The sequence below is a fragment of the Falco naumanni genome, chromosome 6 (assembly GCF_017639655.2).
Source record: "Falco naumanni isolate bFalNau1 chromosome 6, bFalNau1.pat, whole genome shotgun sequence".
Lineage (NCBI taxonomy): Eukaryota > Metazoa > Chordata > Aves > Falconiformes > Falconidae > Falco > Falco naumanni.
In genome coordinates, this window is record NC_054059.1 from 61,559,614 (window position 1) to 61,587,312 (window position 27,699).

At 45.5% G+C, this 27,699-nt stretch overlaps 1 protein-coding gene across 1 annotated transcript in view; it reads right to left on the bottom strand.

Annotated features, from left to right (window-relative positions):
• SLC35F1 (solute carrier family 35 member F1) overlaps positions 1–27,467 on the bottom strand; it is a 253,835-nt gene extending 226,368 nt beyond the window's left edge. Inside the window, exon 1 of the mRNA XM_040599259.1 lies at positions 26,843–27,467. Within this exon, the coding sequence (XP_040455193.1) occupies positions 26,843–27,045 (203 nt within the window). The 5' untranslated portion in view covers positions 27,046–27,467. The remainder of the gene's footprint in view (positions 1–26,842) is intronic.
• Positions 27,468–27,699: the final 232 nt, after the last annotated feature.

A 27,699-nucleotide genomic window follows, 5' to 3' on the forward strand; every position in this document is an offset into this window, starting at 1 on the left:
CATTGAGTCTTCTGTGCAAAATCTTTTTTCTTTATCTATCAACATTTGCAGCCAGTACAGTGCCAGAGAGCAGAAGACTCCACCACCTCACCGACTGACAGAATTAATTTGATTAACTTGACTTATTGATTGCTTGGTTTATAGTTTTCAGAGATTATGCATATTCTTTTTTTCTTGTAGGGTTATTAAACTATTAGAAAAATCTTTTGCTAAATGTATTTGGCGAGATAACAAACCCTTATTAGAATTAGCTATGTTATTGCAGCTAAAAACAAGGGAGGTAGGGAGGTCCTTCCTTTCCCAAATTTATAGTTTTATTATTGAGTATGTCAATTAAGATTTAACCAAGACTTAGCAGGCAGTAGCTGAAGGTACTTACTGCAAAGTCACTGAGGTAAAGATGCGCCTTATTCTTCTAGAAGCTGTATTAGTTTTATCTAGCCATTCTGTACAGCAGCCATCTTCTTTATGCAACTTTGCTGCTTATTTGCAAAGTACTAGACATTAGCAGGCCAGTGGATGGTACTGTCACACTATGGAGAACTTTATCTTCATCATTAAAAAAAACCCAAAAAAATCCAAAAAAAAAACCAAAACACCACAAAAAAACACCACCACACACATTTTATTTGTCCATGGGAAATCTGAATGTATTTTTCTTTTCTGACTCTCATGCTGACATTTATGGTACCACAATTCCAAGTCAGATTTCCCAAACTCAAGTCTTGTTCCTGAAGACGGGAGCATATTTACAGAGCTCTGAAATGCTCGGTAGGGAACACATTTCTGAGGGTTCCAGATGACACTCAGAAAACACATTATTTTAAATGCTTGATCCTTAAAAGTGACCTATGCTCTGCCTGAACTAAATGGGGTGGGTTTTTTTGAGAATGAGAAACATTTCCTAGAAAGAAGGCTGTATCTCAACCATTAGATGCCAGGCATCTATCAAACAACATATAGATACCAACGTGACGGCATCAAATGGTGACGGTGCATTAAGATCATATGGAAAACTAAGACTATTTGGGACATGACATCTGTGGGTTATGATGGGCTATCCATGCTCACTACCTCCTCCCCAATGGCAACAATTAACAGTGGAAAGCAAAAGCAGGAGGAAGACAACATTTTCCTCGTGTGCTGTTGAGTGGCTCCATGGCAGAGGTACATTATTGACGTAGGAGACACATCTCTGTCTTATTAGAGGAAAACTTGAAGTCTGGCATGTTGTCAAACACAAGCTGTATGACAGGACATCTGTATGTGACTGGGGGGGTGGCGGTTAGAAGTGTAACAGCCAAATTACAGCAAGTTTTCATAAAACAAGTAGGTGGTGTCCCTCCATGTATTAGGTCCAGCTGAGCCAAAACCCTGGTGTGCTACCACCACCTTTTTAGCTACCAATACAAGCACAGCACTGCGAGGGCTGTGGTAGGGCTCAGCCAGACCCAGTACTCCTCAGCCTCCACACCAGCTCAGCGTCAAGGTCTCACTGAAAGCTCTAAAGGGCTCTGCTGGTACGAAGCCTTCATTAAAGTTACAAGAATTATTAAACGATGTAAGTACTATTCAATGCTGCTCCTCCATAACACAGACACTCACCTAAAAGTACCCCAAAATGATAGAAATTAAAGCTGAAGGAACACATTATGTACTAGCAACAAGGATTAGGTTTGACAGCTTTCCACAACTATTCACTCATCAGCAATAATTCTGCAGAACTCCAGATTATCTGATTGTCTCTAAGTATGAGGCAAAACATGGGATTATTTTTGCAATTGTTCATAGTGGTAAAACTGTATTAGCTGTGTAACAGGCCAGTATTATCACACGGCAAGGCAGCATGAAATATAGCAGTAGTACAGAGGCTGGGAGAAGGAAATCGATGTGTATTTAAAACACCATTTAGTTGATTTACCTATAGCATGAAGAACTGTCATTTAAAATCCTCTCATGGAGGTGTCTCTTCTCCAAATAAATGTCTGTACCGAAGAGATTATTTACTAAAAGGCTTTTAAATGCTGCCATTAAAAGCAACACATTAAAATCAATTAAAAGGTTTTATAAAAACACCCATCTTCTCTCATTTCCTACGCCCTTGCCAGCGTTATTCTACCCTTTCATACTCCTACTAAAGCAAACAAGGTGTTTTTCCGCCGACTCAAATAGCGCAGAAGAGACCATATTCCAGCTGTTACAACAAATCCTTGTTCTAGGCACTGCTCAAACATTCCTGGATAGGTGTGTGTGCTTCCATTTAATTTCAGTGCCCTCTTGCATAACATATTTTTACCTTGTGTATGTGTCGGGGAGGACAAAGACAGTCTCAGTCAGGTAGTGTTTGTCAAGGATTTTTTATTTTCTCGAAAAGACAAAGCAAGCAGTCTATTAATATTAATTTAGGAGTGGAATCCATCCCACCTAACTGAAGCCATCAAAAACTACCTGTCAGGTCATCACTTCTCACTCTGCCATGAAGGAGAGGGAAAGGCACATACAGAGGATAAGGACCCATGTTAAGATAGACCAAGATATTCTGTGGGAGGGTCCCCCTCCCTCCACTGAGCACAGAGGAAACATGTATTACCAAAGGCCCAGTCCAGAGACAGCCAACATCAGGCAAAACAAACCCCAATCTACATTATGATTAACAAACTATTCTTTATACATGGGCTCACTATCAATTTAACCCTGTGTCCATGAAACCTGGCAACACTTGATAATCATTGAAGTCTAGGAGCAAAAATGGCAATAGTAGCACAAATCATTTAGGAGTCTAAATCCCATTTTGCAAAGGCATAGAGCTACTTAAGCTCTCACACAGAGAATGCAGAAAGGTGCAGAAGTACGATCTGTGACTTTCCCACTGGCAAGATTTAGTTTTGTAATTTTTAAAAGCACACATATTTATTAAACGTGTGCAAACTCAGAGCTTAAAAGAATAAAGAAATAAATCAAAAAATCACCCTTGCAATTTATCAGTGAAAATTATTCATGTTTTAACGCTTTCCAGCTTGCAGAAATAACTCAGGCTCCTGGTTGTGACAAGCTTGCTTCAGATAGCAGAGCCTGCTTAGGTGAAAAACACAACATTTGCACCAAGAAGAAAGGATGGCCAATTGATGGCTGCACTGAAGTCTGCACCTTGAGATAGCCAGAAAGTGAGCATAAGTTTCCCCTCCTCTTTTTCCTTCTCCACCTTTTTTTAGTTTGGCTAATCTTTGGGGAACTGAAGTTTTCCTCCTCTTTTCCAGCATGAAGATGTCTACTCGAAACAACAGCTCTGTATCTACAGCAACAAAAAAATAGCTACAAGGAAGAGTTCTCAAGCCTCTATCCATCAGCATCAGGAGGCTGAAGGTCAAACAAAGCATCATGCATCCAGGCACTACAGCAGAAAAAAAACAAAAAGAAAGAAAAGAAAAAAAAAAAGAAAGTGCAAGCTCTGCATTATTTTTCTGCTTAGCCCACAAAAAAGAAGCAGCTAGAAAATTCTCAAAGGAGCAAAATCTAAAATTCATTTTAAATCACAAACCAATTTAACAGTTCCACTTGTAAATCTCAGAAAATCATTATGTTCTCATCGTTTGTGTGGTAATTTGAAAGACATGCCATTCCCCATTCAGAGTGAAGCGGTTGGATTATCTGCCTTAGAAGAAAAATGCCACTCATTCACAGCCTCAGAGCGTGACTGGGGCTTCCATAAGAAATAATAATTAGGGTGGGGAGAGTGCTACCTCAGGTCGGTGCTACTCCACTAACTCAATGGAATTTCACCCATTTATTCTAGATGCAATATTTGCCCTCAGGCCAGCAGGCAGAGGTACGTACCTCACACTCAGTTTATCTATTGTTCGGCTACCAGGGCACAGCCACTGTGTAGCCACTGCTTCACATTTGTGTTGGGGGGGAGGAACCCACACCACTTCTTTTTGTTTGTTTGGGGGTTTTATCTTTCAAAGCAGACTGCCAAATGCCATTTCACTTCCTTGTGCAACAGGTCTCTGCTACATTTCTGCCTCCAGATGCTCACAGTTCTTCGGAGAAGTCATCAGAGCCCCCAAGCTCACGCAACGTTCTGCACTGACACATTATTTTAACACAAGAGATTTAAAACCTCAGAGTGGGTCCCAAGAGACAACTCCCTGGTGGCTCAGATTAAGCGACAGAGGGCTGGGGCTGCAGAATTCGGCGGCAGCCAGCCTGTGGCAGAGGCCTGGATGCACTCGCACAAAGGCATCATCATTCTTTCAGGCTCGGGTTTTATCAATGAACTGAGTGGATTCCAGGCGCTGCTCCCCCGTTGCCTAGCGCAGGGACACTCATTGAGGCTTTAATCACAGTTTAGGGGCCACAAAGGAGGGGACCAGAAGACTGCAGCGCACAAAGCAGCCCAACAGCACATCAAAGAAGCGCGAGCTATTGCTGTGCCCAGTCTCATGTATGCTCTCCCACCCGTAGGCAGCCGCCAAGAAGGATGGTGCTGCTCTGCTCCCGTCATGGGAAACCCCTGCAGGGGAGACCAGCTGCGGTCTGGGATGCCACTCTGATCTGATCCCCATCACCGCTTGGAGGGGAAGGGCATGGGGGGCTCTGCGGGGAGACAAACAGAGCCCACCGCTCAGGGTCTCCTCCCTGCCCGTGCACAGGAAGGATGCCCATGACAAATTATAACCCGTAGCACATCATAGTGATATAACAAGCCTCAGGTCTGAATGTAAATCCATCATCCTTTTCTTTAATAACTCTGAAACTGCAGCTTTGACAAAGAGCTAAAAAAAAAAACGTAATCACTGAAATCAGAGATACAAAGGATGTTTTAGATCATGTGCCTCCATCCTTCCATCAGCAAAGGATGATTTCCTCCACATGGGTTTGGAAGGGCTTTCTGTGATTTAGTTTGGATGATATCTCTTTTTCCATTAAAGATTAGTCCAGATTCAAATAGGTATATCCATCAACTCCTTTTCTCTATTACCCAGCTTTTGTACCTATCCCATTAGCTCTAATTATGTTTTTTCTGAGATGTCCCAAATATTTTCTGTGCTGTAGCAGACGACAAGACTTTCAGATTTTATCCCTTAGAAATAAAAATGAGTAGCACATACAGGTTAGTTTATACATGTTTTTTCACATCCTTCAGCCTTCCTACCCCAAAATGAATATAACCTCTTTTCTAAGAACATACTGCAAGACAACACACAGAGCTAGGACAGAAAAAGACAGTAACACAAAAACTTCTAGCAAAGACAGCAAGGAGAAAGTTTGAGCTTTTGGGAGCTAAATGGATCTTTGGCATACTGGAAGGTACAGATTCCCTTCAATGTATTTTGGGCTAATTTTTACCCAAAATCAGCCAGAAAAATTCAGCTCAACACATGGAGAAGTAGTATTTTATTTAGGAAGTTAAGAAAGGTTGTGTTAAGCTTAATACTACAGCTCAGGATGAACAGGCAGGTTTTGTGTTGAAGCTAGTTTTCATGAGTATGCCACGCCACCCTACACAGATACCAAAACACTTGAGAATTATATTCTTTCTGATTTCTTTGCCTTCTTCAGATACCACACAAGATGCGATTGTTCATTTTTCCTACTTCTGTAGGGCCAAACTCTGTAACCTTTACAAGTAAACACCTGTTTTTCTAACACACTCCACACTGATTTTTATTTTCTATATGCTGAAGACAATCTTTTTCAAATACTTAAGACTAAAATTTCAGGTTTGTTAACTGTAGTTAATGTCAGTTTGTCAACAGTTTTATCTTTGTCCAAGTAACACTGTTTGCTGTAGATTTCTGTGTCCTGAAATCTCAATCTTTTTTCCTTGTCTGGGCTTATGAATGTACATACTTGGCTATCATATGGCCAGGGCACTGAATTTCTAGACGGCTATTCTGCAGCTGACAGGAGAGAAATTTTTGTTCTACCACTTAAGCAGTAAAGATACCAATGCCTCAGAGACAAAGAGCTCAGAAATGGAACCAAAGTTTCCACAAGTTAAGGAGAATGTAGTTGTGCTGCAAAGGATGCAAGCTGTGAAGTAGGCAGTGTACTTGCAGACATGTTTGGATCTGAGGCTGGACAAAAGCCTTCTGCCCAGGTTTGTTAGTTCTGTTCCCATGTCAACTTTAAGACATAAAAGATCTAGGAGTACTACGTTCATAATATACTTTACTAACTCTCAATTTTACCTTTGTTAAGAAGGTACGGTCTTTAAAATAATGTCAGAGGCCATTCTTACTGTGACAAGTGATTCCAATGATAACAAACCTGAAGAAAGGCAATGAAGCTGTCAGCAGAATGGCTTTTCCCATTTTGGGAGCTGAAGCATGTGTGCTTACATGGTCAGTTAAAGCAGTGAAGTATTTCAGATGCAGTCCTAGAATACCCACCTGGCTGAGCTCAGTATTAATTTCAGAAGTCATAACAGTCAAGGGATAATTGTATATAATCAGGCCATGCAAGCAAATGAGGAGGCAGCTTATTTACAGAGACTATTCTGTTGGCAAGAAAGCAAGCATCACCAAAATGAAACTAACGGGGAACTCAGTGCCAATATTATACATAATTCAACAGCATCCCAATTACACTGCCCTTTTATGTTTTCTTGAGCTGCAGTGAGAGATGGAAGAGACTCTTCCATATCTGTGCCATAGCCTTTATAGCCTCTTACTCTCCTTCACTGTGACTGCTCCACTCCCTTGCCAGCCTATATTTACAACACAAATTAGAAGCATTTATAAATATCTTTCCTGCTTTTTTTCATTAAACACTCCCAAGTCTCCTGATGCAAGGCTGCTGTCTGCATCCATGGGGGGTAAAACCAGAAGCAAACCAGGGAAATGCCTTGCTCGAGAGGGACTGCACGTCAGAACATAGGTTAAAACTAAAGAGCTTTGTTCTATATTCAGACCGCTACATTGTAATTATGCCACTACAGCATTAATCTTAGCAGCTAAAAATAACATAACAAGGATATAGGTGAAATCAGTTAAAATTGCTCTTCCACTAGAGGGGATGCTGTGCCGCATGTGATTTTCTTGGGAGCTGGAAGTTCCACAGCCCTGAGAGCACATTACCAGCACCTCAGAGCCCTGCCCATGGTGACAGTGAAGCTACTGTCACAGAGACATCATCTCCAATCAGATGGTTATTGTCACACTGAACAGCCTCAATCACAGAAATCAAATCTAAAAGTAAATACAAACTTACATTAAATCAGACATGTTGCTTTCATGAGACATGCTAAATAGATTAAAGCCATGGGAAAACAGACCCAGCTTACTTCTGCTCCTCAAAGCCCCTTCAAGCCTGCACATGTTTTAAGTGGAACCAAATACCTCCATGAGAGCCCAGAGAAGCTGGGGGAGAGGATACCAGGCTAGCAACTCCTCACAGCAGGCACCAAAAAGCAGCTGTGCTATTTCAGTCTCAAAACCCTCAACCGCTTACCCCAAGAGACCCGAGCATCTGACCCTCACCTAAGAATACCTGTAGGAAGGGCAAGAAGAAGAGGTGGCCAAGCTGGGGAGAAGAAGGGGAAGCTGCATGTGAAGGGGTGAAGGGAACAACAGCCACACAGGGATCAGAGGAAAAGGGACAACTGACTAGTAGTTCACAAAAACAAAGCAGTAAAAGGACAAAAATAAAGTAAAATTGTTTCTTAGCACTGGCTCAGGGTGGGCAGAGCAGGCATGATGCTGCAGGGCTTGCTGCAGAAGCCATCCCATGGCAGCAGCGCAGGGCCGTGGCAGCAGCAGCTCCTGCACGTACCGCGGTGGCTCCTGCCAGTTGTCTGGTGGCCCAGAGGTGGTGAGGACCCAGGGCTTTTAGTGGGGAAGACTCAGGTACAGACCACTCGACACACGAGACCAAGGCCTCTTTTCCCACCCCACCAGCTGCACCGTTCTCCACCACCCCCGGCACAGCTCAGCTTCAGCAGGTGGGAGGCTGCAGGAGCGAGCGGCTGCCAGCTCACCAACACCATACCAGAGTATTGCCTTATCTTATAACACCCATTGATCTTCCCCTCTCTGTCATACATCTCTCTAAAAACACGACAGGTATCTGCCAGCTCTACCACAGTCAACATGCAAGCCCCTCAACAAGCAGCCTGCTTGGAGAAGAGATGCAAACGACACATCGTTTTGAAGGAGCCCGTGCACTGGCAGCAGGCCCTGCTGGTTGCGCTGCTGCGAAAGCTGCCGGGAGTTAACAGGCTGGAGAGGACTGGATGGCATCTGCCACTCTGAAACAGGAAAGTTTCTCTTTGCCTCTGCCGGCACTGCAAGAAGTTGTTGTACGCCATTCTGCTGGGCTTCGAGATACTGTAACTGGAGAGCAGTCTCAGCTATCACATGAGGGTATATCCTGCCAGCCCCTACCAGACTCTGCACAGTCCCACTGGGACCTGGGGGAGTTTCACCTAAGAAAAGCCCTGAGAACCTGGCCCACCGTTTCCACAGAGGGGTGTCCTGGTACTGCAGCAGATAGAGAAGGATGAAAGGAAGCTTTCGGGACTTCTGCAGGATGACTGCTGAATACGATGCACCGCATGACACCAGAACCCATATAAACACACTGACATATTCAAGACAAGCAGGGCTGCTTGGAATATTTACAGTGAAGAAAAAATACCATTGTAGTATTATATTGCATTGAAGGGAAAAAAAAAAAAAAGACAAAAGAAAAACTTGCATTGGAAAAAAATATACTGGCTTCAACAAAGTTTCTTGGGAAGAATGGGGCAAGAGGCTACAGTCTGCTAGCTCTGGCAACAGCATGGATGTGGGCATAGCCAGGTTCAAATCCTCATTCTGCTGGATCATCAGAATCACCCTGGATGAAGAGCTGCAACTATGGCAGGGACTGAAGCTCACTCTGTCCCCCATGTCCTGCAAGCCCTCTCAATCCAGATGCCAAGAGGGGGCTCTGACTGTCACAGGCAAGACAAGGCTGGAGGATGTTACCTTCTCTGACTAGTACCTCCAGGACAGCTGGCAAGGAGGACAGGTACTACCCCAAGAACACCATCTGCCTCAGGGCCTTTCACCAGTCACTGCTGGCCAGGAACAATGCAGGCCTGGGAAAGGGATTTCCACAGGCTCCGTGAAAAGGAAGGAAGGAAGGAAGAGAAGAGAATGCTCTTTATTTAACCACTTCTTATTCTTCCAGACAGGAAATCTGATCATGGGGGATCTGCCTGGGAAACTGAATAAAAGAAGACCTTAGCCTGCAGTCCTCGAACAGCAATCTTGCACACTTTCAGCTTAAAGCTCTTTGATAAGGGGCAGGAGTAATGGCTGCAAAGCCATATGCTGTGGGTTGGGTCCATTCTGATTACTTTGCCTCTAGCTGCTCCAGTCTGACCAGTCCTGAAAGATCACAGTGATCTGCCATACATAAGATGAAGTGCAACTATTTCTTCAACTACAGTTTAATTATCAACACTAGTACCTGATACTTCTCAAATACTGAAATATCAAAAATAGAGCAAACCAATATTATGTTCCTATAGTTCTCTAAATCATATATTCCCCCATCTGTGGCTAGTGGGACTAAACTAATCACCCAAAACCAGGTTATATAGCATGCTCTCAGCATGCACAGCTATTAATCCTACTGATAATCAAAGTTTCCTCATCTATTTTGTCACGTTTGACTCTGATCTGGCATACCAAAGAAAGCTAACATCTTACCCATGATCTCCAGTAAAAGTAATTGCAAGTTTCCATGTACATATGTTGTGTATATGAATGTATATGTATCATAGTAACATTCATTTTTCTTAAAAAAAAAAAAAAAAAGGCTGTTCTGAATTGTACCTATCACTTTGTTTAAGGCAAAGAGAGAATACTGTGCATTTAATAGCTTATCCCGTTAAACCTGTTTCCCTTCACAGGGTTTGTTTTTGGTGGGTTTTTTTTCCTGAGAAGCAGTATTAAAGGTAACAGATTTTAATGCCTTCACGGAAGAAAAAAACTTCTCAAACTTCTGGACAGGTGTTTCCAACCTTTCTAAGAATGTACTGAGGAAATCAAGACTGCCTTTCAAATGAACAGGGCTGTAACTTACAGGAAGACTTTTAAGAATATCTGCGTTCACCGCCGTTCACGTTTCTGGAACAATGACATAGTAAACATCCCCTATTTCTCTCCCATTACCTATTCAAACAGACAAACGTAGACTACAGTATTGCTGTAGCTGGTTTTCATTTCCATCATGGTTACATAAATTCATACAAACAGCACAGTAACTCACAGCTGTTCTTTGTAAGGCACAAAGAAAAGCCGAAGACATACACATTAATTGTCTGGTGTAAACCTTCCAATAATAACTAAAAAAAAAAAAAAAAAAAAATCCATGCACATCTCTCAAAGACTATGCTTGTTACTTTCCCAGCCATGCACAATCTGCTGGTCACGTGAAGCCTACATACACGCAGCTGGAAGCCACCACATCCCCATCTATTTTGCACTTGTTCTTCACAAAAGTTCCCTATGTCTCCACAAGCCCAGGAAGGTGAAAGCCAGTCCAACTGCATATACCAAGTTATTATGGCTAGTTATTATGGCTTTCTTCGTGAGTAGAGGAAAAAAAAAAAAACCTCTCCATCCCACGCCAGAAAGATGCCTAAGGAGCAGCATTAACTACTGTTCTGGGCAATTTACAGGGATTTGTAGTAGGCACCAGCCCTTAAAAGCAGCGATTAATTGCTATGGCAACCAGGGCATCACACCACCCGCACTTGGGCTGAGATACAGAACTGCATCGTGCCCTCTTACCCACACACGCATCCAAAAGGGTAACAGGGCTCTCGATGGGCTGCATTGGCTGGGGGCAAAAAACAGCCGATGTGTTTATACCGTATCCACATGTGCAAGCTACTTCATTGCAAGCCACCTGGCAATCTCTGCCTACCACAAATCAGAGCAGTGACAATCATCAGGAACACCCAAAAGGCATAGAAACAGGTCCTTCCTCCCTCTGTGACAATTTATTCCTATTCCACAGAAGACAGAGAGAGACAAAATGAGATGGAGATTCTTGTTATGTTGCACCTCCCCACTCCCAACAACTGGAATTCAAACACTAGCAGAATTTATGTGGAAGATTCTTCCCGGCTTCCCACTCACTCATTTTGGTATCAAACCATGAACTGCTGTATATTGCCCTGTAGCTCTGTTGGGGTTTGGGGTTTTTTACTTTAAAAGTCAACAGAGCCTGTACTAATAAAGACCTTCCCAGTCTAACATATGGCTTGACCAACCCATGGGTCATGTGGGTTTACTGGTGGGGTTTTCCCCCCACACACCATCAATTAGATATCAACTTGGACTGTATTTATTTACAAGCTGTTAAAGCCTTAACTGAGAACAGGAATGTGGCAATACTAATGGTTTAAGCTTCCCCAAAACAAGACCAGCCGCAGCTAACAATCTGAGTTGGTGCTGGACAGTAATCCAGGGGATACAGGGGAACCACAACCCAGAGAAATTCCCGCATTAGAGCACAGGCCAAAAATAAAAGAAAATATCACGGCTGACCCATGGCCAAACTTGCTTTCAGTACTGTCACAAAAAAAATACTAATGTTAACACCCAGATATGTAAACAATGACACACTCAGCTCCTCATATGGAAAAAAACCACAACCTTCTGACCCAAGTCACAAAAGTGAAACCTCCTAAATTCCACTTAATGTATTAGAAAGGCTTCATCTACTACCACTCATAAAAAGAACTTGCCAAGAAACTCAAGCTGGATAAACCACAATGCCCCTATTTTATGTATTTCTTTTTTTTATTCAAGAGAAATTCTCAACCTAAAGAGGCTTTAGGCCCTGATCTGGAATTTCTATTATCACTTCCACCTCTTTTCAACAGGATTACAATGAAGAACTGAACAATGGGGGATGTTCTCTGTCTGGATTTGTTAATTCCTTATTTCTCTCCAGGCACAGTATACAGCCATACTGTTTCATGCTTATTGTCTTCTACAACACCCATTTTCCTCCATACCTCTGCACTTTTGGTGCTCTAAATACAACAGCTTTACAGGCTGCAGGAGAGGAGAAGGTGTGAAGAGATACATTGGAACTGTGCAGCCCCTCTTCACACCAGCAAGGGAGAATGCAACAGCATGCTAGGAGGATACAGAATCGATTTGGGAAGCAGAGCTAACAAAAAAAATGCTCCCAGAAAACTGTCTTTCTATATCACTACAATTTGCCTACCCAGAAACAGCCCTGGTGTGACCACTCCAGAGGTGATCAAATTGGTGGACATTCTGCTTTTAAGAAATTCTCCCAGTAACTGAAGCCATGGGATTGCTGATCAGAGCGCTCCCTCAAAGGCACAGCTTTTGGGAAAGCAATCACGCGGCTGCTGGCTCTAGGGAGAAACAGGAGAAAAAGAGAGGCCAGGGAATGGCTATAGGCCTCCAAGGTCACATCAGCCAAATAAAACCAGGATTCACAGCACAGCATATAGCAGAAGGCTGTAATACAGTGCATGCTGTCATGGAAAGCGGGATGAACCAGTTCAGTGGCTGCCGATCAATTGCTATTTTCCTAATCAGTAGCAGCAGCAAGGTTACTGTACACCTTGCCAGAGCGGCAGAAGTGAGTCATAAAGCCCACAGGGGCACTGCCACACACTACATATAGTGATTTTAGACCCGATGAACACACACCTCTCAGTTACTGTGAAAAAAGCTGTACCAGGGATAAGGCTCCTGTTCCATCTTCTAGCACCAGGGAAACACAGAGCATGCTCATGTTAAGGTTTTGCACAAATACCCATCCCCACTGAATTCAGCCCTGCCTAAAAATAAATAAAAAGAAGGTATAACAAGGAAGACTGCTGTCCATTTAGAGCTGCACCACACCACCACCTCCAAAAGCACAGCAAGCACTTAACAGTTTGTATTTTTCCACCAGCTCCATCCAGACTCACACTATCAAATGTCAGGCTGCCTTCTTTTTCCTCTCCTGGTATAATCACATCATTTCCCCCTCCCCCCCTATTTGAGTGAGGAATTGGCTACAGCTGACTGTTTACCAACTGTTGATACCCACCAGGTCTCTCTCACCTGGGGTCATCACCACTCTCCTCAGGAACATCAGCACGAGGGTTTATAACGAGAGAAGACAGGACAGCATGGGCAGAAGGAAGCTATAGACCCTAGCAACAAGCAGTTAGCTCAGACACAGTATTGAAATATAGTGAGACAAATAAAAACCTTGTGGCCACAGAAAGAGGTACTTTCCCTTCCTTCTTCCTAGTTTCTCTTACCTCCAATCCCCATCTTCTCTGTCTCCTTGGCTCCTGCTTCTCCCCATTCCCTGCTCACCAGCTCTCAGTTCTTTCATCAGTCCAGGCACTGCTCTACTCAAAAGTTAGCTGAAGACCCAGCAGCAGCAACAACCACCTCTTTCAGGCAGGTTAATTCACTGCTGTTTTAGTGAGTTGACTGTGAAATGTGAAAGGAACCAGGCATGGCCTAGCAAAAGCAGAAGGATTAAATTGTCCAGGAGCAGAGAAGAGACAGAAGTGAGACCTCCTTTTGGCAGTCCCTGAAGCTGACTTAAGAACAAATTCAGTTCTCAGCCTTAGCTCATATTTACCTTCCCCAGTTCTGTGAAGTGTCTGAGATCACCACCTTCTCCTAACAACAACTAGGTATTAATTTGGGAGTGGCCGATTAGGAAATGTTTTCCTAGCACCACCACTTTTTTTTTTTTTTTTTTTACAGTCTCCTATTAAACCAAAGTAATACGTACGTGTGTGTGTGTGCATTGCTCACAGTGCCATATATTCACATCACAAGTGTCCCAAATAATAGTGTCAAGGTGCTAATCTCAGAAGTTATTACAGGCTCATCTCTGGCACATCTTTAGCTCCTTCCCCCTTGTTAGCAAGAGTTTCATACAGCACGGTGAGCTTCAGCCAGGACCAGCTCATCACCACATGGCCTCTCTTATGCTGCTGTACCATACACAAGACTGTTAGCTCACTAACACACCTTCAGACCTCTGGGATGGCAACATCTTTTGTGTTTGGCATCATCTCTAGTGTCAGGAGAGCTTCAGCAGCCCCAGCCCTACTTTCTCTCCAGACACTTCTTACCCCTGTACCAGCCTTTGCATTGTGCTGGTCCATGTGTTTGTAGCCACATGACAAACTACACTGGAGAGAACAGCTATCTGGAAATACAAACCAACAACAACAGAAATTTTTTTTTCCATTTTTTTCCCATCTGGATCAAGCCACCAGCCTGGTTCCCCATGCCACCACACAAACAGCTCCCCCAGGACAACAAAGAAAGAAGAGGCTGGGGACAGGAACAAGAATAAGAACAAGCAGCTGGGAGTGGAACAAGGAGCTCTCCCGCCACCTGCCAGAGCCCCCCTCTGTAGCCCCCACCTCATCCAACACCCATTTCAATGCCAGACCACTGCGGGTGTCCTAGGGAAACCTCCCCTTGTATTCCAACAGGAGGTACCTTAGGAAAGTTAGACACCTTTGAAAACATGCTGCCCCCTCATCTCCCAAAGCCTACATGTACTGCACATATTAGTAATTTTGTTTCTTGGCAAATGTTTGCCCATAAAGTTTCAGAAAAGCACTACAGTAACTGTAGACCAGATGCTTCTGAATACTACACTGTATTTTATAGCACTGTATAGCATTTTACAAGCATTAACTAATCAACAACTCTTCCAGGTAGTTAAGTTTAATTATCCGCATTTTACAGGTGCTGAACCAGACCCAGAGAGGTTGAGAGATTTGCCCAAGGCCAAAAAACTAACTGGTCTCCAATCCTGGCCTGTACATCAGGAGCTACTGTATGTAACTTCTTCCCAAGTCTTCCAAAACACAGTATTTCCCCCCATCCATTGCTGCAATACAAGCTTCTCCTAAAAACAGAACAGGCAAAAGCCCACCCCACCCTGCCCATCACTGCAACGGGTTGGTCAGGCTGCTTTTTGTCCACCAGCTCTCCTGTAACTTTTAGTCAAGCACAGACAAGATGACAGAAATCACACTGGCTTTGGTCCCAAACCCCACAACTCAATCAGGCAAATAGTACTCACAGGCCACCTCCCCAGCTTTCTAACTCTGATGTCTGCTTCTGCATCATACTTACATATGATGGTTTTGGGGGTGTTTTGTTTCCCCTCAGTTTCCCTTTATCATCAGACTGGTCCTTTTGTGCATGCTGGTGTTTGTTTGTCAGGCTTAAGATTTTAATACCCAGCAACTGCACTGGTGCACAAGCAGCAGCTACAGCAGCAGTTAAGTACAGCCCAAAAAGTGATGAGATGAGCAGCACACGGAGTGGATACGGCAACTTTTACTGGAAAACCACAAAGAAAGGCTGACTGGAGAAGAGTTAGCTTTACTGAGCGCCACCTTACAAGACCACTGGATGAAACATTATCTCTGCACTTGCAGCTGGTGGAGATTTCTCCACAGAAACGGTAAGCTGCTCTGGATTGGATTTAAAGGCTGGGCTGACATCAACCCACCCCTGCAATTCTCTTCCCAAGATCTACAGAACATTCCTGGTCCATCCAAAGGAAGGATGGATGATTATCTCCAAGCACAACTGATGCCACAATGGGAACAGAAATGCCAGTGTTAGGACTGCCTGAAGACTGATCTCTCCCTGCCATCAGCTGTCTACCAGTCTTGAGCTGGCATGGCAGAGGTGACCAAATAGCTTTCTTCCTCTGTACCTGCACTGCCCCCCCCCCCCCCCCCCCCCCCCCCACTGCCAGCCTTCAGCAGATCCTGTCTGACATTCACGCTCTTGAAAGCAAGTGAACAAGCCTCACATCAGTTATCCATTTCAGCTGGGCTTTGCTACTGCTTCTCAGTCAAACACCACTGCTTCTGAAAGATAAACGCACGCATCGCCGCTGCTCAAAGAAAAACATGCAAATATATTACACATTTGGCAGGCAACTTAGTTGTAAGTTACATTCATATCTTTGTTCCCTCTCCTGCTTTGGACCTGCCACACAGAACAGCAGACAAAAAACATCTCAAAGATTAGGTCTGGTCTCAGAGCCCTAATCTTGCACAACTAGTCCGAATGACTGGAGTATGGTCATGACTCGCTTGATGGTTAATGCATGGCATTTTGCTCAAACAGAGCCCACATACAGAAAAAAAAATAATCATTAAAGGACAAAGAAGAAATACAAATTTAAAATTGTTGGAGCGTATGCTTCAAAACAAACTGCAGCTAAATACTCTCAAGTGTAACAGTATTTTGGATGTTAGTAAGTGCATTCATAAATGAGAAAAGAAATTGGTATTGATTCTGCGGGCTCATGTCTCAATACAACTATAGGTTCTAAAAGTACAGAAATAAATCTAATAAATTAATCTAGGTGAGTAATAATAAGTTCCATTAACAAGGTAATAGCTACCCAATTGATGAGTATGAACAATTTCAGGCATCAAATTTAACAGAAATTCTTCTACTAGTTAGAATGTGCTAGAATGTATTTATTTATAATGGGACGTTAAATTCAGGTAACTTGTAGTTCATCCTAAAAGATATTGCATGCTTAAACACACACACAGACAGAGTCCTTTTTTCAAGTGAATTATTAGGGAATTATTTGGTGTCTTAAACTCAAGTAACCTATTTAAAGCAGGAGAAACTCTGAATCCCAGGGATTTCACTTAGTTAATATAGATGCAATGAAACTCTTCCACTTCTGGCAACCCTCCAACCACCACATGGCACTGCACCTCACTCTGCCTCACTCCTTGAGTGCCTTTCTCCTAATGAATAGTTGTTCTGATAAGATGTCATCTTTTTGGTTAAATAAGACAAAATCTGGAATTTTCCTTGTCAATGCCTGTAAGCAGTGCCTTCACACACGTATGACAACTGTAACACCACCCTGCCGCTGTGCTTCTAGATTTAAGTCCTCCAGATGTCCTGGACTTTACCGATTTTCTTCAAAGACATGATTCCCCCACTCCCACCACAAAGTGGACCCAAAAAAGTACTGAAGTATGCTGTCAAAAAATGCTGGTGAGCACTAAATCAAAGCAGAACAGCTTTGGTAGAAGAACATTTAGAGAAAGCAACAGAACAAGGTCTCCAGGGCTACGCAGAGGTGTTGCCCACTCTGGGATGAGCTGGACCGCACTTCTGCAAATTATGATATCTAAATTCCAGAAAACCAGTTGTTTTTCTACAAAGCATCCCCCTCAGTACAGCAGGCACCCAACAGCAGGGGTCTAGTATCTGAAATCTGACTGGAAGTTACCTGTGCATGACAGGTAGGTCACAGAGAAAGAGGAGGCACTTCAGTCTGATCATCACATGTATTTGGGTGCTGCCTTTTTCCCCACCATGTTACATGAAGCTTAGAAACTTCTTCTGCCTGGTGGTACTTAATCCTCATACCGAGCGTGGTGAAAATTACATCTACAATATTAAAGTTTTATTTCCTTCAAGTATCAAGTCTCATACCCATTAAAATATTTTCCAGCTCCCTGCTCAACTCTTCCCAACCTACCTCCTCTTTGCTGTCCTTCCTCACTTTCAGTCTACCCAGGACAGTCCCTACAGACCTCAATATACTGGCAGCAGGGAGTTTAGAAACCATAATCAAAAGCATTTCATATCTGTAGCACCAGCAGAGAGAGAAAAGGAAAGCAGCAACAAGAAAGAAACACCAGCTCAGTTTCATTATGGCACTCAGCTTCTAGTAAGAAGAGATTTCAGAAGGTAAATGGCCCAAATCAGGCTGCAGAAGCCACTGAAAACACAGAGCTACTTAAACTCAATAAAATATCTGGGCTTAGAATAATCAAAAGGCAATTAATTCAATTTTATTACGTTTTTTCTGGCATTTGAATCATCGTAGGGATTGAAAAAAAGCAAACATCCACGCAGAAGAACAATGTACCCTGGGATAGCCACAGAGGCAGATAAAGATCCAAATCTTGGTAAAAAAAAGAAAGCATAGGATAGGGTACAGCTTATGCCTTACCCACCTTGGAGCATCAGACCTCTGTCAGTGACTCACTTCAGGGCTCCTCTTGAAGAGTTAGACATCTACCTCCTCTCTTCAAAAAAAAAGGGAGAGACAAGTCCCCCCACTTCTGCTTGGTAGCCACCACTCTCGTTCAGTCCATACCCTTCGAACTCCCCCTTCCACTGAAAGAGTCTGAACTGGCAGCCCCAAGGCTACGTTCAGTATCTGGATTTTAGTTATTAGGCTGGAGAGATCCAGGAGTGGAGCTGTGGAGCTCTGTTCCTCTTCGATAAGGTTGATGAAGAGGTATCAGAGCAGGAATGGACCCTGCTATCTCCCTCCCACGTTGCTTCCTCTCCATTTCACCAAACAGGGGAAACATTTAGTTCCCTCCTAAGTCATTCTCCATTTCTACCAAATGGAAACCAGAAAACATTAGGTCACATCAAAACACTTGCCAGATAAGAAAAGTAATGAGAACCAACGTGGCATGGAAGACCCCACCATTTTAAATTCAATGCAGCCCAATAAAAGACAGTGAAGCAGGCTTCTGGGCACAGGCGTGACAGCTCCTTTGACAAATGAACACCAAAAAGGGGTAAGTAAACTAATGACCATCACTACCAATGTTTCAAATTTTGTTTTCATTCTGTCATCGGCTAATACTGGCTTACAGGTTGCAATTAACACTAGGGCTTGGGAGGTAATAGTTATGGTCTTGCTACTGGATGTAAATTACCTCATTAATCTGTATTAGAGATGCAGCAATCTGTTCCAAGCATAGTGTGCTTTCGTAAATGAACATCTTGAAGTCTGAAATGCCCTGGGAGATGAGTTGGGCAAAAAAGCATCTTCTGGTTCCAAACTTTTAATTCTCAAAACCTCTCCCATTTTGCGTTAGGACAAAACCATGACCTTTTGAGGTTCTTCATCCCAAGAGAATCTCATGGGTTCACAGCAGCCCTCAGGGATGCAGCAAAGCAAAGTTAAACCTGGTCTCCTACATAAATACTCCCATCGCCAGATTACCATGAAGTCTTACTCACTCTCTATCCAAAAATATCTAGTCTGGACACAAGAAACCCTGCCGAACATGCAGTCTTGAGAAAATCCAATCCTCCTTGCCAAGGTTTTGACTCACCTACATTTTCTGACAGGAAAAGTTGTTAAAGCAAAAGACAAGATTTGCTATCCGGCTCCTAAGTTCCTACACATCGCCACAGTTCAGACTTATCTGAAGGTGGAGCACCACTCCGTCGTCACTGCAGGCAAAGGCAGTATAAAGAAGCAACTGAGCACCACACTAAGGGGAAACTAAAATTAAGGGCTGAAATGACTGTATCAGCTACAAACAGAAGGCTGGCTTAATAAGTGTCACTATTTTTTACAGTGACACCTACAGGGCATCATTTGTGGACAGACCTTTCCGGTGAGATCAAGGGCCATCTACCTCACCTAGGAAATGATTTGGCTAGCGCCACACACTGTGGCACATCCCAAAAAGCAGGCACACTCCCTGCAGAAGTACGACGCAGTATTGCGCACAGGTGCTCTCACCGAGCGTGGCCGGGCTGTGGGGCCAGTCCCTCCTCTGTCTCTTGCTCTTTAGTTCCAGCCGTACTGAGGAGAACGTGATGCATGGGAGTCAAACCCACTAATTCAATCATGCGGTGTCTATGAGAAAAATGACAGACAGTGAGCACGTATTGAAGAAATGCTTTCTTAAATCACAAGAGAAAGCAAGTCAGAGAAAAGCTGAAAGGCAAGCTTCAAAACTGGTGTGTTTTCAGTAAAAATCCAAGAGAGACAGATGACAGACATAAATAAGCAGAGACAGGTAGATGCAGCAGTTCACAACATGAACTTCACGACCACCAATACTTACATACTTTACAGTCATAGCAATTTATGAGTCCCCATACAGCTGTTCTTGCAACAGGTGAGTTTGAGCTCAGCTCACAACCCTTTGAGCATGACTTTTCTGTTGTTGCTGGGTTTGGGGAGCAATTTTTTGTAGTTTTTTAAAGTCAAGCTTCTTCAGCAAGTTCTTTTTCCTAAGCTTTCCTGGTAATTAGCCCTAATCAGTATTCAAGTGCTGATCTTTAAGGCTATCTGCTGACTTAAAGGAAGGGAACACCTCACTAATAGCCCCAGTGTTTCCCTCTGCCTGCAGAAACAACCACGATAAGGACAGAGGCTCCAGCCATCTCCAGCGACAGAACCACAAAGAGCCCTTCTGATAGCTACTGGCATCTGGCCTTCCCCTCATTAACACATTAAAGCTGCTCTGTCCATCCCATAAGAGCCACTCTGTCCATTCCTCCAGCTTTCTCTATGGAGCCATTTACAGTGCTGCTCCTTTGAAACCCCCCTAGTTCAAGAGGCAGTAACCCCTTCCCAAAGCCCACAGCACAGCCAGTGTCAAAAATTCCCACTTACAGACAGGCACGCGGTAAGTACCAGCCCTCTGAATGTCATAGGTAGACAGAAGACACCCACATATTTCCCCTTGCCAAATCACACACACACACACACACACCCGGGAAAGTCTTTTCCCAATCAGTACGTGGGCTGACAGGTTTAGATTACAGTGCACTTTCACCATATCAAATCACTTCAAACAATTCCTATTTCGGAATAGGGCCAGCATCACTTGTATCTCCTACGGTGCAAATTCTCAGGAGCAAAAGTGAGGCAAGGGGGACAAAGCTTTCCAACACTGAGTCTAAATCCTGTTAGGAAACCACACTCGGAGACTTGGTAACCATACCTGGACAGACTTCCAATACCTGCTAAGGCAGAAACATGGAAGCTTTATGTACCTGAGCTCATCTTCACTCCTAAATCAAAGCATTTTAAGTGCGCTATGGCATTCCAATAAATATGCATTCACAGAAATAAGTTGTTTGGAGGGGAAGGGGAAAAGCATCTTTTTCTCCCATTTGAGAGGTATTTCCCTTATGCACCCAAATTATTGGGAATGTAGCTGATTCACAGAGGTCACTGGCTTTCAAAATGGCGATTAGAAGTAAACTAATGAGAAAAGAAAACGGAGGTCAGTTTTGCATCAGTTGATTTCTATATCCTCTGACAGGATGCTTTTCGACGGGCAGATACAACCTTCCCACTTCCCTGACCAAAAGGAGTAATACTAAGAGGTACAAGAAAGCCAACCTAATTGCTTTATCTACGCTCTGAACTAATTTTCTTTGATTTACTTCAGAATGTATAAATTTTTTTACCTAAAAGGAAAGCTACAGCTATCTGAATTGGGCTCAGACTCATTCTTCTACAGTCACTGCTATTCTGGGTGGACTTTGAGAAGATAAAAATCCCACAGGAAGTCAATCCTTTTGTTTTGAAGAAGAAAGTAAAGCAAGTGAAGGTTATGAATACTCACTCTTTTTCTGGATTCCAAAAATTACACGTTTGATCCTTGACTTGCTTTTCATTAAGGAAAAATGCCATAAATTATTTGGTTTGTTTTCCTCTCTGTTCAGTCAACTGAAAGGCGTTATTGCTTTGGGGCAATGAAATACGTTCCCTCAATTCCATTATTATTCAATTTCAGGTTCTTTTTGGCACATAAACTCCCTCTGCCTGATTTACTATGTGGATACGTGTTACTAGGAAAAAAAATCCTTGGGTTAGAGCATTTGATACCTGCAGTGTCATTTAAACAGCTCTCATCTCTGAAGCATTAGCAGCCCTGACACACAGTTCAAGTTCAAAGGTAGCCAGCTAGCAAGCCAAATTCTTCCTCAACTCCATTATCAGGGATGAATTGAGCCTGTAACATACAAAAAAGGAAAAGGAAAATGTTTTACTCAGACTGTACCCAAACAGCTGGGCTTTCTGACAAGAATCCAAATTGCTTTTCTTCGTATAATTTTGCTCAGTAAATCACTGCCGAGCTTAATGATTTATTCTTATTAGCAACATTATTTTTATTTCCTTTTCCTAAGAAAGGTAGTGGTAATTAGACCATACACTGGCTTTATGCACAAGGCTAAAATTTATCTGATTAGGTGAATAAGTGAGCAAAGAAGTAGAGACTCACACTCCTCCACAGAAAGCTTTTGCAATTCACTGGAGCTGAGAACATAACTACAAAGCTATTTGAAAGATGGCATGGGACTGAGTGCCTGAAATTACTCTTACTCCATTTTCTGATATCAAGTTGAATATGTCTCTAATATTCTGACATGATTTTTAGGAATCTTCTGAAAAATACGAAGCGCCATTTAGCAACAAAGAGCAAGAAAAAGCTCATGAAGACATCCTTGAAACAGCAAGATAAGGCATGGCTAGATTTTACAGCAAGTATTCGTTAAGAAAGTACTGTAAGGTAGAAGTGGGTAAACCCAGAAAAATGTATGTGCCATCAGCTTTCTAAAAAAGTCCACACCAAGGAAAGCAATACAACAGCAGGGCCTCAGATGTTACTTTGGAGGCCTGAGTTCATTGACACAGCTACAGTATGGGTTTTTTTGTTTTACAGAATAGCCATGTTTATTTAGGTAAAATAGCTTTGCTATAGTATATAAAGGTATTAACTCATTTTCCTTGCAGAAACTTCATCTTCCCTCCTTGTCCTGGTGCCTAGGATTACAGAGATAATGTCCACGTATCATTCGTTGGTTCTCATTTAGATCAATAACTTGCAAGAATCCCCCAAAGAGATCATTTGGCAAGGTGCTCCCCCTGTGTTTCAGCAATGTTTATTCTTCACCCAGTTCCTCTGAAGAGGCGACAACCAACTTTACCAACATGAGATCGACCTGGCTTCAGGGGCCACAGGCAACATTTTGCAGGTGATTCTCTGCTCTTCACCCTTCAGGTCATCCAGGGAATGCAAGGAAGGGAGACAAGCCACCCCTCTGTGCTGGGATACAGCCAGACAGGGCGAGTTCATACTCACCAACAGCTATCTCTGAAATATGCAGGTGCTGGGATGGAAGCATTGAGAACCACAGAACTTCAAACCACACGACTTTCTCCTTTTTTTCTTGCTTCCCGCTATAGGTGGGAGGCAATGCAGAGCAGGTGAGTCACTGCTTATTAAGTGGTCCTCTGCAAGCAGAGTCGGTGGAGTCCAATTTTGGCTTCACAGAGGCTTGGGGGAAGCAAGCAAGCAAGCAGCCGTTATGCCTTTTCTCCCCTGAAATATAGCAGGGCAGGGTCAGCCAGGGACACCTACTCAGCAAATGTCACAAGGAAGGTACCAGGCAGGGCCCTGCAGATGGGATTCATGGACCACAGGTGTGAGTCACAGGTCCAGGAACATATTTGCAGTATGTAATCACCATGACATTTCCCCTTAATGCAATGGCAATGCCAAGTCACCCTCTCCAGACTCCCAGGGTAGCAGGAAGGTTGTTCCTGTTGCAGCAGGTCCTGTTCACTGTCATTGGCAACTCAGAATTTATATCCAAACTATTCCAGTAAAACCTACAATTTCATTGAGCATCTCCAGTCCTCTGAGATTCTGACCCTTCAGTTTTGTGTTTTACTTTGGTTTTCTGTTATGGGAAACTTTTTCAGAGTGGAGTGTTTGCTGTGATCACTGAAATAGATTTTCACAGTCAACCAGTTCTGCTTTCAGTACGTCCTCGGGGGCGGGGGGGGGGGGGGGAGGTGTGCTCGTGTTACAGTGTTTCTCTGTTACCTTGGGATCTATTGAGTGAACAGGGAGGAGAGTTGTGAACTTAAAGTAAGTTTCCATAGCTTGTAAAGCAATTTTAAGAGAAGCCTTCAAAGGCAATTCTGGAATCAACAAGTGCCTGGGTGACCAAACTACTGCATATAAAACGAAAGAGAAATGATGCTCAGTTTCTGCCAGTGTCTATCCCCACTGTCCCGCTGCCTTGTCTCCTCCCTGACCATACCAGAGCCTGTCCCCTCCTTGAGGACAGACTTTTTAGTAGGGCCTGTTGCAACTGGACAAGGGGGAATGGTTTTAAAGTAAAACAGGGTAGATTCAGACTCGATAGAATTAAGAGATTTTTTTATGATGAGGGTGGTGAAACACTGGAACAGGTTTCCCAGAGAGGTAACAGATGCCTCATCCCTGGAAGCACTCAAGGTCAGGCTGGATGGGTCTCTGAGCAGCCTGATCTAGCTGAAGATGTCCCTGCTCATTGCAGAGGGAGGTAGACTAGATAACATTTAAAGGTGCCTTCCAACCCAAATCATTCTATGATTCTACGATTCCATGATTCTACCAGCTACAAGCAGGTTTCTGGCGAACCCAGCTGCTGTCAAACTTTATTTTGTTCCTCTGTCTGAAAAGCCCCCACTCTGTCTAGCAGAAAACTGAATCACATGAGCTCAAGTCAATGAGTCAATCAGGAATCTTTCACAAATGAGTCTCAAGCAAATGGTGCACACAAAGTATACACAGCATGGAGAAAGTGCTACCCTTTCCCAATAGTAAAACATTGAGGAAACCAATGTTTGGCATGTTCTGGACTCCTGCTTCTTTAGGAATTTGGCAGACGTATTTTTTCCTTTACTTTACTCATCACATGCTATTATTTCTATAGAAGGTGAAAAAATAAACATTGTGTCAGGATTCACTTCACTGCATCAACAGAAATATTGCATGAAAACCATGACATTACACGGGCTGAGTCATTAGTTCGCGTGTAAAGTTAAAGGAAACCTAACTCGGGCAAAATTTCCCTCCATACAGACTTTGGGGTGGGCTAAAGATTCTCTCACACAAAGAAAAGGCTGCCTTTAAACACCACAGTAACAAGTCTTCTTGCTCTCTACAAATCACAGAAATTTGGAAAAATTTTACTCCTGTTTCTTGTTTGAGGAGGAGAAAAGGGTATGTCCACAAAACCATGACTGGGTTCCTGCTCGTTAGGGTTTTCCTCTAGGCAATGGGAGGTCTTGTTTCTAGATTCAAGTTTACGAAGCAGAACCAAAATTTGAACTTTGGTCACCAGAGTAAATTTCTATCCTTTTCCCCCTTCAAAAAACAGAGCATCAAGATAGTCTCATTTCATTCATAAATATATAACAATAAATAATGATTTGACTCTTTATCTATGGCTGAGGGTCATATATATGCATAAGCATGGTAACTGCTTCAACTATACTAATTAATCCAACACATCCTAGACAAGATGACTGTGGCCAATTTGATGGCTCCCCAGAGGTCACTATTACCACCCTTGAACTGGAGTACCAACTGCTTCTGTATCTGAACACCTCACCGCATCTTCATACATCTCTTGCTGCCCCTGAGAAATCTTCTCTAGTGTCTTATTTCAGTACTGACACACACATCAGGATGATCAAGCAGAAGGAGAGCAGGATTTTGCAAGCACAGGACACCCAAGATGACAAAGGCTGTTGGGCTGAGAAATTGAGTGAAATTTACTATAGTGAGAGTTGCAAATGCGAATGTACAAGAAAAGGTGTAACTCAGTTTGAGCTGAAGCAGCTCTTACTTGTGTCGACTTCTTTTCAATCCTTCTCATGGTCGAATAACAAAGGATAAGTATTTCCTCCCTTACCAATGCTTTTGAGGATCCTCCTAGAACGGTAACAATTAACTGCATATCATAGCAATGATCTACGAGCAATCAAATACCTTCAGGCATTTGTAACAAAGACAGTGACAACGATGATTTCCTAATGTTTAAAAGCTCGAAAGATTCAATGACCTTCATCTTCAAAAGCAGCATACCCAGGCAGAAGAGCTGTTTCTCTTGGTAGCTCATCCACACCACACGTATCCGAAACTAAAGCGGGGACAATGAGGCCGGTGCTGGTGCGCACCATCCCATTGCTGCTCATAACGCTGCAACCACTCTATTTAGCACGTAAAAGTCATTAGGCAGAAGTGATGGCTTCAGCTGGCTTTTCAGACAGGAGCTCTGAGGCCCCTTCCCTCCTGGAGAAGTGCAACCAGTTAGGCTCTGGATAGACTCTTGTTTTGTACCAAAAACCTCAGCCCTAATCGAATGCAGTGCAGAAGAAACAACTGGCAAAGATGAGAGCGCCACGGATTTAAGTCAGACGTTCCAGTGGTTTCTTGTGCGTTCGCTGAAATAATTTACCCCGGGTACCCTGCAGTTCTCCTGCCCTCGCACTGCCAGTGCTGAGCCACCCGCCCCGGCGGACCGAGCAGCCCGCACCTCGCCGGCATCCAGCTCCCGCGGCCGGAGCCTGCGTCTCCCTGACCACGCCAGCTGGCCGGGGATGGGGCAAAAACCCCACCCGGGGCCGCCCGGCCGCCCGGAGCACCAGGCCCCGCCCGGCCGCGGCTGGCGGACCCCCGCCGGGACCGGGGGCCGCCCCCTCCCTTCCCCGCCGCCCCTCCCGGCCGGCGCCCGCGCTCCAACTTCCCCGGCGGCGCCTCCGCCACCGGCCGGGCTGCGGCAGCGGGAGGTCGGCTGCCTCCGCCCGCCGCCCCCCGCGGGTCCGCCACGGGGGCCGGGGAGCCGCGGCTGGCGGGAGGAGCGCCGAGGGGGGTGTGCCTGCGGGCCGGGCAGGTGCGACCGGCATCGGCACCGGTGCCGGCGGGGAGGGAGCGGGCTGGGGCCGCGCCTCACAGGCAACAATGGGCCGGGGGAGACTCCGCGCCGCCGCCCCCTGCCCGCGGATTCCGCCGGGAAAGGCGCTGCCAGCCCGGGCCAGCCGCCCCGCCGGAGCCCCCGTGCCTCCCCGCCCCACGCCGCCGAAGGGGCCGGGCCGGGGCTCCCCCGACGGCCGCCCCCGGGACCTGCGCGCCCCAGGGCGAGCGGCAGCGAGGCGGCGAGCCGCGCCGTGCCCTGCCGCGCCGCCGGAGCGCCGGTCCCTCCCCCGGGCTCACCTGTTCAGCACTTTCCTGATCCTCTGGCGCACGCTGGAGGAGGGCGCGGAGATGCCGCTCCTGCCGCCGCCGCTGCCGCCCTCCGCCGGCAGGTTCTCGATGGTGGCCACGACATGGCTGGGCTGCGGCGGGTGGTGCGGCGGCGGCGGCGGCTGCGGCGGCGGGGGGTGGCGGTGGTGGCGGTGGCGCTCGGGGGAGAGCATCGCGGCGGGGCTGCGCCTCAGCGGAGAGCGGGGCGCATCCCGGCGGGAGGGCGGCGGGCGCTGCTGCCGCCGGCGCTGGCTCCCTCGGCTTCCGGGCAGCGCCAGACCCTCGCCCGCTCCTCCCTCACTGGGCTGCCATGCAGCGAGGGGCGGGCTGCCGCCGCCGCCGCCAGCGAGTGCGCTCACGGTCGACGAAGTGGCAGCAGTTTGACGACCCTCCTCCTCCCCACACCCCCCGCGCCCAGCCGGTGCCTCCCCCCGGCGGAGCCGCCGCTGCGCCGCCTCGATCCCCTTTGTTCCCCGCTCGTCGCCGCCCCGCGCACCCCCAGCTCACGGCTGCCGCCGCGGCCCGGCCCGGCCCGTCACGGCGCGGCGGCGGCGGCGGTGCCCCCTCGGAGCCGTGTGCGGCGGCGACCGCCCCTGCGCGCCGCGATGCCGCCGGCCGAGCGCGGCGGGGGCCGCCAGGGGGCGCCGGCGGCGGCAGCGCCCCCGCTCCCCCCCCCCCGCCGCAGCCGCGGGCGCCCCGCGGGGCGTCGGGAGCCGGGCGGGATGCGCGGCGGAGCGGGGCGGGGGCGGTCCCGGGGGTCCCTCTCGCAGGCTGCTGCCGCCGTCCCGCCCGGGCTGCGCGCTGGGGCGGGCGCGAGGGGGCCCGGG